Here is a 14,248-nt window from a genome sequence, read left to right as displayed (position 1 = left end):
CATAAATTCAATAGGTTTCATTTGAATTACCATATGTTGTGTCCATTTGCGTGTCATCAGTAATACACATCGTTCATCATTTAAAATATGGGAATGTGATGTCACGGTAGGTTTCAGCCCTTTGAAACAACATCCAAACATTGTAACGTAGGCCAGTTATCAGTGAAACAGAACACAATCTTTTAGATCCATTCCTAGTGAAGTAAGTAGGAACAGAAACCTGATGAAGGGGATGTTTTTGTCAAAGGAGCTACTCCTTATTGTTCGCAGTCATTGTGGTTGTCCCTTGACCGACTCACATGGCAGCCTTGCACGTCATTCTTACCTTTGTACACATTAGACTGCTGGTAACGCCCTCCTCTTGAAACTAGTGAACACAGCTGCAACTCCTGGACACACACCCTGATGAGGATAATGCAATCAAAGTTCAGACTCATAAGCGGGTGGTTTATTCACTCATATGACATGTTGTCATGCATCATGATGTGACAGTACACCTGTGTCTGTATTTCACTTGCTGGATTTTTCCAGTATAGCTGATGTAACATGATGGCCCAAATGGCAATGCTCTGAAGCAATCTGTAGGTGGAAGGATTCATATCCCGCTTTTTTTATTTACTGTAAAATTATGGTTCTGTAATTTTGATTTATGCAGAAAAAAATGCCCCTGTAAGTTATTATTAATAATAGTATTGGATTATTATTATTATTATTGATGCATTTTAATTGTATTTCTGATATTTTTTGTATGAAAAAGGTATTTTAAAGTAAAAAGTACAAAATCCACTTCATAAAGAGAAAAGGCATAAAGCAGCACAAAACTGATAGGGACTGCCAATAAATCCAAGCAAACCTAGTGTGTACTGAGCCAGAATAAATCAAACAGACAATATCAGCTGAAAGGTCAGGGGAAGAGATCAAGCCTGTTTATTGTTTCCTGAGCCAAGCCCATGCAGGTGCACTTGGTGACAAGCTTTCAGCTCCACTCTGTCTAACTTATGAAATGAAGTGCAAAGAGTGCAGCTAACAACAAGTAACAGCATAGAAAATCTGGATTACTTTATCAAGCATATTTAAAGTCTCTACAATGAGTGTTTAATACCATGTAATAATCAAGAATAGTTTCAACAGTAATGGAGAATTCTATCCTGTTAGGAAATGGCCTTATCCTGAGAAGATAACTGTGGGGAAGTAAAAACAACAGGTGACATTTGCACATTGTGGAATTTTTTTTAATCACATGTGATTCAACCTTTAGAATAGAGCTAATGCTTTCACACACTGGTGTTTGTTAATATGCGGGTTATCAAAACCATAGTTATATAACCTGTTAAAATACACAACTGTGTCAGGAATTTAAAATGACAACAAACTCTATAAATGGAGTTCAGTCTATTTTGACAAGTAAATGATACTGTAAACCTAGAGCTGGGTTGTTAATTTGAGACAACAGAGACAACTTTATTTTAGAAAAATATATATGTTTATATATACAGTACAGTGCAAAGTATAAGTATCTGCCTGTATTTCTCAGCAGACTTCTCCGGAGAGTAGATGGGTGGTTTTCTGGTTTTTCAGGGAAATCAGGGAAAGCTCAATGTGTTTCCTTGGCCAACCACTGTGTCTACGATCCTCAGTGTTGCCCATTTCTTTGTGCTTCTTCAAAAGAGCATGAACAGCACATCTTGAAACCCTAGTCTGCTTTGAAATCTTTGTCTGGGAGAGACCTGCAGTGCAGTATAACTACCTTGTGTCTTGTTGCTGTGCTCAGTCTTGCCATGGTGTAAAACCTGTGACATGAAACTGTCTTACACAACCTCACCTTGGTAGCAGAGTTTGGCTGTTCCTCACCCAGTTTTAAGCCACCTTTACAGCTGTTTCTGTTTCAGTTAATGACTGTGTTTCAACCTACATGTGAAATTGATGATCATTAGCACCTGTTTGGTATAATTGGTTGATCATACACCTGACTATAATCTTACAAAATCCCTTACTTTGTGCAAGTGTAACAATTATTATTTACATTATTATTTATATTTTGACAGCATTCTTAGTTTGCAGCATTTTTTCACACCTGCCTAAAACATTTGCACAGTACCGTACATATAATATATGTATATATATGTATAAGCAGAGTTAGCTTCATTCAGAATCAGCAACAGTGGCTCGAGGCTCCAACTTCAGCTTGATGGGATTCTTGGGTGTGGTAAATCCATCATTTCCCAGCTCCAGTGGGATCTAGAAAAACAAAAAAAAAAAAATGTATCACAAATGAAGCACTAATAAAGTTCTAAACAATCACACAAACAAACCTGTCAATATTTCAGAACCACGTATAGTAAAACTGTCTTCTCACATCTGTCTCCTTGCAGGTAACAAAGCTGAAGCTCTTAAGGATCTCTACAATGGCCAGCTTCATCATCACAAGGGCAAATCGCATGCCAATACAGTTCCTTGGCCCTGCTCCAAAGGGTAGGAAGGCATAAGGATCTATGTTGTCTTTGTTCTCTTTGCTGAACCTGAGAAAAAAAACAAACAAATATTGATAAGTTCATGACTTCATTTGCTTTAAATCTAATCTTAAACTGTCTTTAATCCAGTGGAGTACCTTTCAGGTTTGAAGACCTCAGGCTCAGACCACAAATCAGGGTCACGTTGAAGAGTGTAAACTGGTACCATGACGACAGTTCCTTTAGGGATGGTCACGCCGTTAATTTCCACAGAGGCTTTTGCCATTCTCTCTACCCGATTAGCAATAGGGTACAGCCTCATTGACTCATTCACCACCATGTCCAGGAATTCCATCTGCATCAAGGCTTCGTAGTTTGGCTGACCCTGGAAAGATATTACATATGAAGTAGTCATTATTTAGTAGCACAGCAGCAGTTGCTAATAAAATCAAAATTAGTTACAATTAAAAAAAATCAAATAACCTTTCCTGGGAAGGTTTGATCAATCTCCTCTTGCAAGGTCTTTTGGATCTGAGGATGTGTTGCCAGGTTGTAGGCTAAAAATCCCAGTGAGCTGCTACTGGTTTCATAGCCAGCGAAGATGAATATCATGGCCTGAGCAAGGATCTCATTATCAGTCAGGCCTGCAACACAAACACACAATGAATAGTCAAGGTGACACCTGGAAACTTAAGGGTCTAGAGAGGCGCAACATGCATTAACATTAACATAGCAAGCTTTTAAAAGCAACTTTAAATAGTGTTTCACAAATAGTGTTTCTTGATGACAACAGTCAACAGCTATCTGCTGTTGGCCAATGATACCCCAGAGAAAGCATTCCTACGACAATATTATTGAGACAGTATTTAAAGGTTTACTTCCGATTTTCTAAACAAAACAAAAACAAATAAGCAAATCTGTAAACTACATTTTATCCCCCATGAGTGATAGATTTTTCTCAAGGAAAGAAGTGACCCTTGTTATCTTGAAAGAGACCCGAGTCATGATTACAGAGACAATTATGAACTTTAATTTCACCATCTTTGACCTTTTGAGGAGCTTGTGTCCTCTTTGTTGCTCTCTGACATCTGAGCGTCCACCATCAGCTGCATGAAGTCCACTCGGTTCTGCAAGACAAAAACACACGGAAATCGTGGGTTTCCGATTCCAGGAAAAAGTTGTCAACACAAAGTTTTTAAAAATTGCCAACAAATATATCAGATTCATTGTAGCTATACACTCTATAGACTTTACCTTGTGTTGATCCTTATTCCGGTCTGATTTGATCCTCTTTAGAAAGGTGTAGAAGAAATCCAACACTTGAGCAGGGAAAAATGACAGATTCATCTTCTCAAAAATTGGGAGGATGAACGGAAACAAGACTGAAATGAAATAAGCATTGAAAAGATGTAGTTAATACAGGTTTTGTGAGGATAGGATAGGACCGATATTCTGGTTAGAGCACAATGTGTGACATACCCACAAATACAAGCAAGGGATTCAGAAAGTTGAACTTGACCATTTTCTTAATGTTTGCTACAAAAGGATCAGAGGGATGGTTGATGGAGTCAATGTCCACACTGAAGGCAGTGCTGGTCACAACATCCATACTGTAAGGTCCAAATACTCTGCAAAAAAACAGTTGACTAGTCGTTAAATCATCTGATTGTTTGTGTTAAGAATTTGTTTCAATTTACCAGTTAGCACAAAATACAAAATGAAGAGTCTATGTCCAAATCTCAGCGCAAACAAAATCACTCACTCTTTAACCTCGATGACTTCATCTGCCTCTGCTTTCTTGCGAAGACTTTTCATCAGGTTACTTGAATGTTGCAACATTATTGTGTACATCTGCCCCAAAAGTAAAGAAAGAAACCATCTAATAATTAAATACTTAAATACAGCAATCATGGACCAACCTATTTTAATGCACATGTGAATAATGGGCATTAAAAAAGTGCGCATTAAAAATATGGTACAGATTTTTAACCTCTTTCAGTCGTCCGCTGGTGAATGATGGAGAGAGTACACTGCGAATCCTCTTCCACTGCTCATCTTCAGTTACTGATACAGCATCACGCAATGGTCCATTTAGGCCCATATCCTAAAGCACAAACACACACACACACACACAGAAGATGCCTTCTTTACATTGGCTTCTTCGATCAGTATTGAAGTATTAACTTGGGAAATTGCCACTGTGGTCATTTTCTTTACCCGTCTGTTGGTGAAGACAGAATAACACTCCTTAACCAAGACTGCTTTGATCATAGCTGTGTCCATTATGGACAACACAGGCTGCCTGCCATCGTACAACCTTGTAATGGAATTGCAGATGTTGTAGTAACTCAGTTATATCAGCACTGTGTGAGAAACATATGGCCTGATATATTCATTTTTCATAAATATAAACAATTTAAGCACACACACTTACCCCCACACCTTTCCATATTTCTGATAGCATGCTGTGTCAAAATTGTGGATTCCCTAAGCAATAAAATGAGAGACAGTGGTATTAAAACAGTCAAAGCAGAGTATCTGCTTAGATCACTGTAGCAGTCTGACAAATGTATCTCACCTTTCTGTACTCCAGAAAGGTCCCGATAAAAGGCAAAGGTTTGGGCCCACGGATGCCTAGTTTCTTGAAGAAGCCGTATGGAGCATATCCATATCTGGGAATTAAAAGCAGGATTAGAAAACCGAAACCAAATCCAGCCGTCGTTACAAAAGTCACTACCTTTGTATAGATTCTGTTCGAATAAAGTTTCAAATAAAGACTCTTCGTCTTCATGTTGTGCCCTCTTCGGGTGGTACAACGTTTGGGCTGCTTTTGACAGTGTTACCGGTAAAGCTTTGTGTGAGAGAAGTTTCATAAGAGAAAAACTGACCAAAGCTGTGTTGGTGCAGAGCCCTGAAATGCTCAATTGTCCTGTTAATTGTCATTACGCAAATGAAGCAGCTCAATGCCCGATTTTTCATTACATAACACAAGTAAACAGTCTGTTTCTCTCTGCTCCGACAGAAACTCAAACTTTACAAAGCGTTTTGGGGTGAATGTAAATTCCAATTTAATGTGGGTTTTTAGCCACAGGTCGATTTAAGCATAACAGCCTGTAAAGATGAGGGCACAATTTCTAGATGAGAATCTAGAAAAAAAATAAATCGCCTAACTGATTAGTTTTCATTCTCATTTCCTTCTATGTGGAGTTGGTTCTTTTGTTTAGAAACTTTCGGCATTTTACTTTACCAGATAAACAGGTTACTTACACTGCAATGAGAGAAATGACAAGTACTATTAAAGTCCAGGTCTCAATGGAAAAGCTGGGGAAAAAGTCCATCTTCGCTCCAGAGTGCTCCACTGCCGACTGCGGTCGATCGACTCTCACTGTGAAGTATTAAAGCTCCGTACAGAGGCGGTCCCACGCTCTTGGAAAACAAGCAAATTACGTAACACCATATACCTGCCGTCAGCCCACGTAAACTTTTTTTCCACATATATGGTCTTGGTTCATGTCTAACGACTTACAATGGTATCGATATTCGAGATCGAACAAAAGCAGTAGGCTACTGTTACACACGAGTATCTTTGCCAGAGATTCCTGGTTGGATGACATAAGCGATTTTTCACAACAGACATTTGGACTTGTCAGAGTAGAAAAGTTCAGGTTCAAGTTATGGCAGTGTGATTGTGAGTCGACTTGCACAATGTATGCCTTTTATGTCAAAAAGTTTTCCTTTTAAAAAGCATGTAAGCCTTTCAAAGCCTGTAAATCAGCTGCCTTAAAAGCCATCAAGAGTTGCTCAACCCTCCCATTAGTTATGCAATCAGTGAAATCACCCTGTGCTTTATAGAAGAAGGTCGAGTTCCCCTTAGCAAAAGTCCAAAATTGCTTAATGAATTTGATAAGATATTCAAATAATTAAGATAAAAGCACACACTTTCCCATGCGAAGAGATTCAAGAGGTGACTCACATAGAACTGTAAAATTACTTTTGGTGCTTGTTTCTTAGGAGAAAATTATGCTACAAAGACATTCTCTCAATTTATTATTCACTGTGTGCATCATTTTCTCTAAATCAAACATCAAGGTTACAGATTTACCTGTGGTACATGTTGGCAATATGACAAACAGCTCTTACCCTGCATCTCAGTAGTACTCTGCACGCAACTGTGATATGTTATCTGTCCAGATAGAGCTAAAGTTAAAGGTGTTGCTGTTGTTGTTGCTTTAATAACCTTCAGTCATTTACATCATGCTGTTAATGCTGATGTCATCTCTTTTGTCAGTCAGTTTGTGTTCGGCCCTCTTGTTTAAAGGCTTTGGAAAAAATTACAGGACATATAGGACACCAAACAAAACAACCAAAAAACTTCTATCTAAAGAAAGGAGAGAACCACTGAGAAAGTGACTTTCCATTTACTTTTTGAAAATAGACCAATGTGGGTCCAAGAAGAACATGTTGTATACACACTGCAAAGTTATATATTTTTGAAATTCTCTTTCTCACAAATCAGCATTATATTTAATAATGTTACAATAACAACTTATTATAATAAAACAAGCATTTGCTTTATCTTCCAGTGATATAACATAGATATTTTGATGACAGAGTAGCATAAAACATCTGTTAATAGCACCAAATGCGGAGAAAAATGTCCTCTCTGCCTGTTTCGGCACAGTGAAACGCACTACAGGTGAAATAACCTCTACAAAACTCCACAGACCAACAGCTACAGTATCTGAACCTTAAACACTGAGCAGTCTATAAACACAATTGGCAACTTTCTGTCCAATGCATAAAAATATTTTTCAGCAGCAGCATGAAAGGCAGGTTGGTTGTAAAAGCTGTTTATGCATCAGCTCATCTCATTTTTAATTGAAATTTTATGCTGGAAACTTTAATATATGCTTCTTTTTGACAGAATACCTATAGGTAAGCGGCTCATTTGTGCATAGTCATAGACAATGTTTAAGATAAATACATATTTTTTTATAACAAGTTCTCAAAGCAGAAAAAAATTAGTGACTTGATTTGATAGGGAAGCAATTAGTCAAAGTGAGAGCTAGCAGATTACAGATAATCAGAGTTAGCTTGAGGAAGAATCAGCAACAGTTGCTCTGGGTTTCAGCTTCAGCTTGATGGGAGTCTTGGGGGAGGTAAATCCATTGGTTCCCAACTCCATTGGGATCTGGAAAAACAAGAAATGTGTCACAAATGAAACCTTAACAAAGCTCTAGACCACCAGTCACACATAAAACCCTGTCAATCACGGCCATAATTATAATATATACCGGGAGTGACACATCCTGCTCAATATTAAAATAAACTCAAAATGTCCCCTACCAATGTACTGATATTAAAAAGACAGCTTGCTAGGACAGGTTAACAAGCACCGACATTCAAAGTAATCATCACCAAATGTAATCACAATTATAAATAAACTTAACAAAGAGCCATCAATATTAATACTGGTTCTAGTATTACAATGCACTGCGGTTCTGTGTGTTTTACCCGAATGGTGTTGCCATACTCCAGCAGTCGATAAACTGTTGTGGGTGAATGCATCAATGTCAAACACTGTACTATGTTTGTATTTCTATACTTTTAAATGTATTAAAAAGTGTTAGTGAGATTTCATATTTTTATCGTATCTCAGGCTGACCCCCACCCAACATCTCACATCTGTCTCCTTGCAGGTAACAAAGCTGAAGCTCTTAAGGATCTCTACAATGGCCAGCTTCATCATCACAAGGGCAAATCGCATGCCAATACAGTTCCTTGGCCCTGCTCCAAAGGGTAGAAAGGCATAAGGATCTATGTTGTCTTTGTTCTCTTTGCTGAACCTGAGAAAAAAAACAAACAAATATTGATAAGTTCATGACTTAATTTGCTTTAAATCTAATCTTAAACTGTCTTTAATCCAGTGGAGTACCTTTCAGGTTTGAAGACCTCAGGCTCAGACCACAAATCGGGGTCACGGTGAAGAGCGTAAACTGGTACCATGATGACAGTTCCTTTAGGGATGGTCACGCCGTTAATTTCCACAGAGGCTTTTGCCATTCTCTCTACCCGATTAGCAATAGGGTACAGCCTCATTGACTCATTCACCACCATGTCCAGGAATTCCATCTGCATCAAGGCTTCGTAGTTTGGCTGACCCTGGAAAGATATTACATATAAAGTAGTTATTATTTGGTAGCACAGCAGCAGTTGCTAATAAAATCAAAAATAGTTACAATTTAAAAAAATCAAATAACCTTTCCTGGGAAGGTTTGATCAATCTCCTCTTGCAAGGTCTTTTGGATCTGAGGATGGGTTGCGAGGTTGTAGGCTAAAAATCCCAGTGAGCTGCTAGTGGTTTCATAGCCAGCGAAGATGAATATCATGGCCTGAGCAAGGATCTCATTATCAGTCAGCCCTGGAGGAAAGCATTCATAAGATAATGTTTTAAGACGCTATTTAAAAGTTTACTTCCTAATTCCCTTCCCAACTCCTGTTGCTGACCGACAGCAAGCTTCTTCAACAAGCAACATCAAGTGAGCTTCTTCCTACAAGCTATACGGGCCATATATATATATATATATATATATATATATATATATATATATATATATATATATATATATATATATATGTATATTCGAACCTGGAACCCTCTTGCTATGAGGTGATAGTGCTAACCACTGTTCCACCGTGCATTTACAAATTCAATGACAATGAAAAAGTGTTCTGCTCAGTAAAAAATCTGCTTCATCCCAAGAACATTTGCAACACTAATCAGCCAATACTAACCACAACTGTATGTTACTTGCTAGGAAATAAAGATTAGAACAAACCCTGATATTTGTCATGGTTGACACCCCTCTAGGTATTTCAACCAACATGGTTAACAACAAAAATAAACAATTCTTTCATAACCTTCTATCACATTAACTTCCACAACCTTAAATAGATTTTCTTCAATTGAGAAACAACAAATGGTCTTTGGGCCTGTGAGGGGTGGGCGTAGTGAAAGGGCTCCTTCACACACATATTTACACACAGACACACACATAAAGATACACATATTAAATGCACAAATAATATGAATATGGAATTTTATATTTCATATAGACTACTCTGATCCCTCAATCATGACTACAGAGACAAATGAACTCTAATCCATCCGTCTCTTCTACCTTTTGAGGAGCTTGTATCCTCTTTGCTGCTCTCTGATATCTGAGCGTCCACCATCAGCTGCATGAAGTCCACTCGGTTCTGCAACACAAGAACAAGCAGAAATCATGAGTTTCCAGTTTGTATTCATGGGAATGGTTATGAACACAAAATATATGAAATTGTCCAACAAAAAACATCAAATGAATTGTGGCTATACACAGCGTAGACTTTACTTTGTGTTGGTTCTTATTCCGGTCTGATTTGATCCTCTTCAGAAAGTTGTAGAAGAAATCCAACACTTGAGCAGGGAAAAGTGACACATTCATCTTCTCAAAAAATGGGAGGATGAACGGAAACAAGACTGAAATGAATAAGCGTTGAAAAGATGTAGTTAATTCAGAGTTTGTGAGGATACGATAGGACAGGTATTCCGGTTAGAGCACAATGTGTGACATACCCACAAATACAAGCAAGGGATTCAGGAAACTGAACTTCATCATTTTCTTAATGTTTGCTACAAAAGGATCAGAGGGATGGTTGATGGAGTCAATGTCCACACTGAAGGCAGTGCTGGTCACAACATCCATACTGTAAGGTCCAAATACTCTGCAAAAAAACAGCAACCATGTCATGACAATTGATTGATCGTTAAACCCTCTGATTGTTTGTGTTAAGAATTTTTTCAGTTTACCAATTAGCACAAAAAACAAAATGAAGAGTCTATGTCCAAATCTCAGCGCAAACAAGATTACTCACTCTTTAACCTCGATGACTTCATCTGCCTCTGCTTTCTGGCAAAGACTTTTCATCAGGTTACTTGAATGTTGCAACATTATTGTGTACATCTGCCCCAAAAGTAAAGAAAGAAACCATTGAATAATACAGTAATAACAGTATCATGAATGCATTATGACAGGCTATGAAAACCACCATAATGCACTTGTAATGTGGGCTGTGTGCTTTTTAACCTCTTTCAGTCGTCCGCTGGTGAATGATGGAGAGAGTACACTGCGAATCCTCTTCCACTGCTCATCTTTGATTACTGTTAGAGAATCACGCAATGGTCCACTTAGGGCTGCATCCTAAACCACACACACACACACACAGAAGATGCCTTCTTTACATTGGCTTCTTCAATCAGTATTGAAGTATTAACTTAGGAAATTGCCACTGTGATCATTTTCTTTACCCGTCTGTTGGTGAAGACAGAATAACACTCCTTAACCAAGACTGCTTTGATCATAGCTGTGTCCATTATGGACAACACAGGCTGCCTGCCATCGTACAACCTTGTAATGGAATTGCAGATGTTGTAGTAACTCAGTTATATCAGCACTGCGTGAGAAACATATGACCTGATACATTCATTCTTCATAAATATAAACAATTTAAGCACACACACTTACCCCCACACCTTTCCATATTTCTGATAGCATGCTATGTCAAAATTGTGGATTCCCTAAGCAATAAAATGAGAGACAGTGGTATTAAAACAGTCAAAGCAGAGTATCTGCTTAGATCACTGTAGCAGTCTGACAAATGTATCTCACCTTTCTGTACTCCAAAAAGGTCCCCATAAAAGGCAAAGGTTTGGGCCCACGGATGCCTAGTTTCTTGAAGAAACCGTATGGAGCATATCCATATCTGAGAATTAAAAGCAGGATTAGAAAAACGAAACCAAATCCATCCATCTATACCTACAAAAGTCTTTCTTAACACCTCCCTGTTTTTCAGCAAAACTTCTTCAGCCTTACTGTTTTTCATGCTTTTGTCATTGTCTTTGTATAGATGTTCTAACGTATTTTTTATCATAGATATAAGGAAAATAAACAAGTCTAAATAAACACTTTTTGATGTTATGGCTTTCTTTTGCATTTATTGCAAAATGTCTTAATACTAGGATTAGACTTGTTATCACACCTGTCAACCTGTGATAATAAATCTACTGACCAGTGTGTTAGGTGAACCTACTATAAACCAAAATGTTAGACTGTCCTGTCTGTTTTATTGCATTGTTCCATTTGAGGTTTTATTTAAATAAAAAAAATGTATAGTTACATTAATTAATTTAATTGCGGGAAATGTGATAATCTCAATCAAGTTTTTGGGCTGGGCGCCACAGTGGTGCAGTGGTTAGCACTGTTGCCTCATAGCAAGAGGGTTCCAGGTTCGAATCCCTGTCTGGGCTCTCCCTGTCTGGGAGTTTGCATGTTCTCCCTGTGCCTGCATGGGTTTTCTCCGGGTACTCCGCTTTCCTCCCACAATACCAAAAACATGCACATTAGGTTAACTGTTAACCCTAAGTGTGAGAGTGTGTGGTTGTCTTGTCTTTGTGTGTCGGCCCTGTGATTAATTCAAAATCCCCTGCACACCAATTGCTCCTTCATACAAGTGATTTTTATTTTGGCTGATTAGACCTCTGCCTAAGCAGGCCCTGTGTGAGCCCTGAGCCATGACTATCCTTTAAGTTCTGTTGCATGTGTTTTGGTTGGACAAGTCCTACAAGTTATAATCCTTATAAGTAAATGGAAACCAGTGTAACACTCATGCAATTCACAGAAAATCCTTGCCCAACTTGCCTGATCAGAGTTCTAATGAAATTGAATGCAACCTTTAATCTGTCAAGATCTATTCAATAGCCCAACACACACTGAGCACACACACGTGTTTTCACGTTTTTCCCCTAGTCGACCTCTTCGCAGGACTGTGAGAGGTTGTATCTGGACATTTCCTTTTCTCTCCCATTCATTTTGCTGCAACTGTTAGGGTGGGACAATCTTTACTTTTGCTATTGTACATGGATTACCTTCAGTAATTTCTTGCGTGACCTGAACTGCTATTATGTAACTAATGTAGCTCGTGGATTCATTCTACATTGCATATACAGCCTGTTTCTGTAAGCCATAAATATAGAAATATAGATTCAGTGGCCCCGCACACTCAATCATACATCAACATTGCCACCATTTCAATGATTGGGTTTATTCATGAGTTTATTATCTACGTAGGTGTACAAATAAACCTGTTTCCAGTTACTTAGAATTTGACACTCAAGTGAGGTGTTTATCAAGTCTGTCAGGGTGGGGTTAATGAGATGAAAAACGATGCATGGTCGTAAGGAAATGTAAAAACTTACATTTGTCATGCATAGAATTGTCTTATTATTAATTGGACTATAATTTACCATAATTTACTTATGTTTATGTGTAATTTAATAGAATGTTTACAACATAGGAAGTAGTAGGCCCTAGCAGTAGAACAATATACAGCACAGCACAGAAGCATAGTAATTTTATTATTATTATTATTTTTAATGGCCTAAAATACAATAATGTATAGAATGACTATATTGTAATGTTATAGTAGAAAAAATATTAGAAAGTAGTAAGATATTAGAATAGTAAATGGAGTGTGAATACTGGAATATATTAAACAATGAAATGAAAATACTAAAATAAAAATATTTTTAAACTGATTTTAATTTAATAATAATAATTTTAAATATAGCATAAAGCATATAAATGATACTGTAATGTAAATTTGTTATCACTAGTCACCATTTTAATTAGTAATCTTTACATTTTTTTTGTCCATTTTATATGTGTATGCACCCACACAGCATCCCGCACTAGGACATCCGCGAGGGTAAATGAATGAGTCGACTTCCGCTTCTATGCGGAGTTGATTAATTTGTTTGGAAACTTCTTGCATTTTAAAAGACAGAGATAAACAGGTTACTTACACTGCTACGAGAGTAATGAGAAATGCTATCAAAGTCCAGCTCTCAATGGAGAAATTGGGAAAAAAGCCCATCTTTGCTTCGGAGCACGTCACTGCCGACTGCATTCAGTCGGCTCACACTTTGACGTATTTAAGCTCCGCGCAGAGGCGGGTCCACGCGCTTGCAAAACATGTGTCGGAAATCCCCCATCTAAAGGTAACCTAAAGTAGGTAAAACAGCACAGTGACCTCACCTGAGAAGGACGCGGCCCTCACGGCCCTCGTGTGCGATCGTTTCACCTGAAAAAGCCACATGTATTCCTCTCGTTGTTCTCTTTGACCTTAGTCAAGATGTCTACATCCGGCCGTAAAGCACACATACCTACCTTACAGGGAAGCCTATGAAGAAGCGACAAGAAAACAAAACTGCCCTGCATTTGAACTCCTTTTCCATCTCTGGATCACACAAACACAGCCTATTCACTACCACAAGGTGTAAATTCTAGTAAGCTGTAAACCGTTTAAATAGTCTTGACAGAATAACATCCCCATGGTTATGTTTGATATCTTTTAATCACGAGTTGAAATATTAAGCCTGTAGTATTTCTCATTATGTTAGGAGTTAATGCATATGTAATTATTTTAAAGGCTTGCAAAAAGGAAACAAAAAGGAATCTTAGAGCATCAGGACAAGTGAAGACCTGTTTCACAAGAGCTTGTTAGGAGGGACAAGGGACTGTGAGTCATTGTGAGATGAACCGGTGCAGTAAGAAGAACAGCGAAATGAAACGACGATGAAAGGTATTGACACTTTCAGCGTGTACAATAAGTTCTCTGAATCCTATACCTGTGGCGAGTATTGGCAGTCTGACAAATAGGTGTCACATGTCCACTGTACTCAACTTTGGCCCAGCTAT

At 38.0% G+C, this 14,248-nt stretch overlaps 2 protein-coding genes across 2 annotated transcripts; both read right to left on the bottom strand.

Annotated features, from left to right (window-relative positions):
* Positions 1 to 1,216: 1,216 nt before the first annotated feature.
* Positions 1,217 to 5,875, bottom strand: LOC124063433 (cytochrome P450 3A27-like). Its single transcript, XM_046397100.1, has 13 exons — positions 5,718 to 5,875; positions 5,029 to 5,122; positions 4,885 to 4,937; positions 4,668 to 4,767; positions 4,441 to 4,554; positions 4,213 to 4,301; positions 3,930 to 4,078; positions 3,705 to 3,832; positions 3,499 to 3,577; positions 2,934 to 3,094; positions 2,609 to 2,835; positions 2,357 to 2,519; positions 1,217 to 2,238 (listed from the first exon to the last, which is right to left on the bottom strand). The coding sequence occupies exons 1-13, from the start codon at positions 5,786 to 5,788 to the stop codon at positions 2,143 to 2,145; spliced, it is 1,524 nt and encodes a 507-aa protein (XP_046253056.1). The 5' UTR covers positions 5,789 to 5,875; the 3' UTR covers positions 1,217 to 2,142.
* A 1,425-nt stretch (positions 5,876 to 7,300) lies between these two features.
* On the bottom strand, positions 7,301 to 13,466 carry LOC124063432 (cytochrome P450 3A40-like). The gene is made up of 13 exons (XM_046397099.1): positions 13,354 to 13,466; positions 11,162 to 11,255; positions 11,018 to 11,070; positions 10,801 to 10,900; positions 10,580 to 10,693; positions 10,368 to 10,456; positions 10,069 to 10,217; positions 9,845 to 9,972; positions 9,632 to 9,710; positions 8,711 to 8,871; positions 8,386 to 8,612; positions 8,134 to 8,296; positions 7,301 to 7,641 (listed from the first exon to the last, which is right to left on the bottom strand). Exons 1-13 carry the CDS (start codon positions 13,455 to 13,457, stop codon positions 7,540 to 7,542), a joined length of 1,563 nt encoding a protein of 520 aa, XP_046253055.1. The 5' UTR covers positions 13,458 to 13,466; the 3' UTR covers positions 7,301 to 7,539.
* Between the last annotated feature and the right edge of the window lie 782 nt (positions 13,467 to 14,248).

The sequence above is a fragment of the Scatophagus argus genome, chromosome 8 (assembly GCF_020382885.2).
Source record: "Scatophagus argus isolate fScaArg1 chromosome 8, fScaArg1.pri, whole genome shotgun sequence".
Taxonomy (NCBI): Eukaryota; Metazoa; Chordata; class Actinopteri; family Scatophagidae; genus Scatophagus; species Scatophagus argus.
This window is presented reverse-complemented; position numbering and strand designations above follow the sequence as displayed.

Coding starts and splice junctions, on each gene's coding strand:
- LOC124063433 (XM_046397100.1), bottom strand. CDS start 5,788: ATGGACTTTTTCCCCAGCTTTTCCATTGAGACCTGGACTTTAATAGTA. Junction 4,555..4,667: donor CTGTCTTCACCAACAGACGG/GTAAAGAAAATG, acceptor TTTGTGCTTTAG/GATATGGGCCTAAATGGACC. Junction 3,095..3,498: donor GGACACAAGCTCCTCAAAAG/GTCAAAGATGGT, acceptor TTTGTGTTGCAG/GCCTGACTGATAATGAGATC.
- LOC124063432 (XM_046397099.1), bottom strand. CDS start 13,457: ATGCAGTCGGCAGTGACGTGCTCCGAAGCAAAGATGGGCTTTTTTCCC. Junction 11,071..11,161: donor CCTTTTTGGAGTACAGAAAG/GTGAGATACATT, acceptor TTTATTGCTTAG/GGAATCCACAATTTTGACAT. Junction 8,297..8,385: donor GAGGTCTTCAAACCTGAAAG/GTACTCCACTGG, acceptor TTTTTTTCTCAG/GTTCAGCAAAGAGAACAAAG.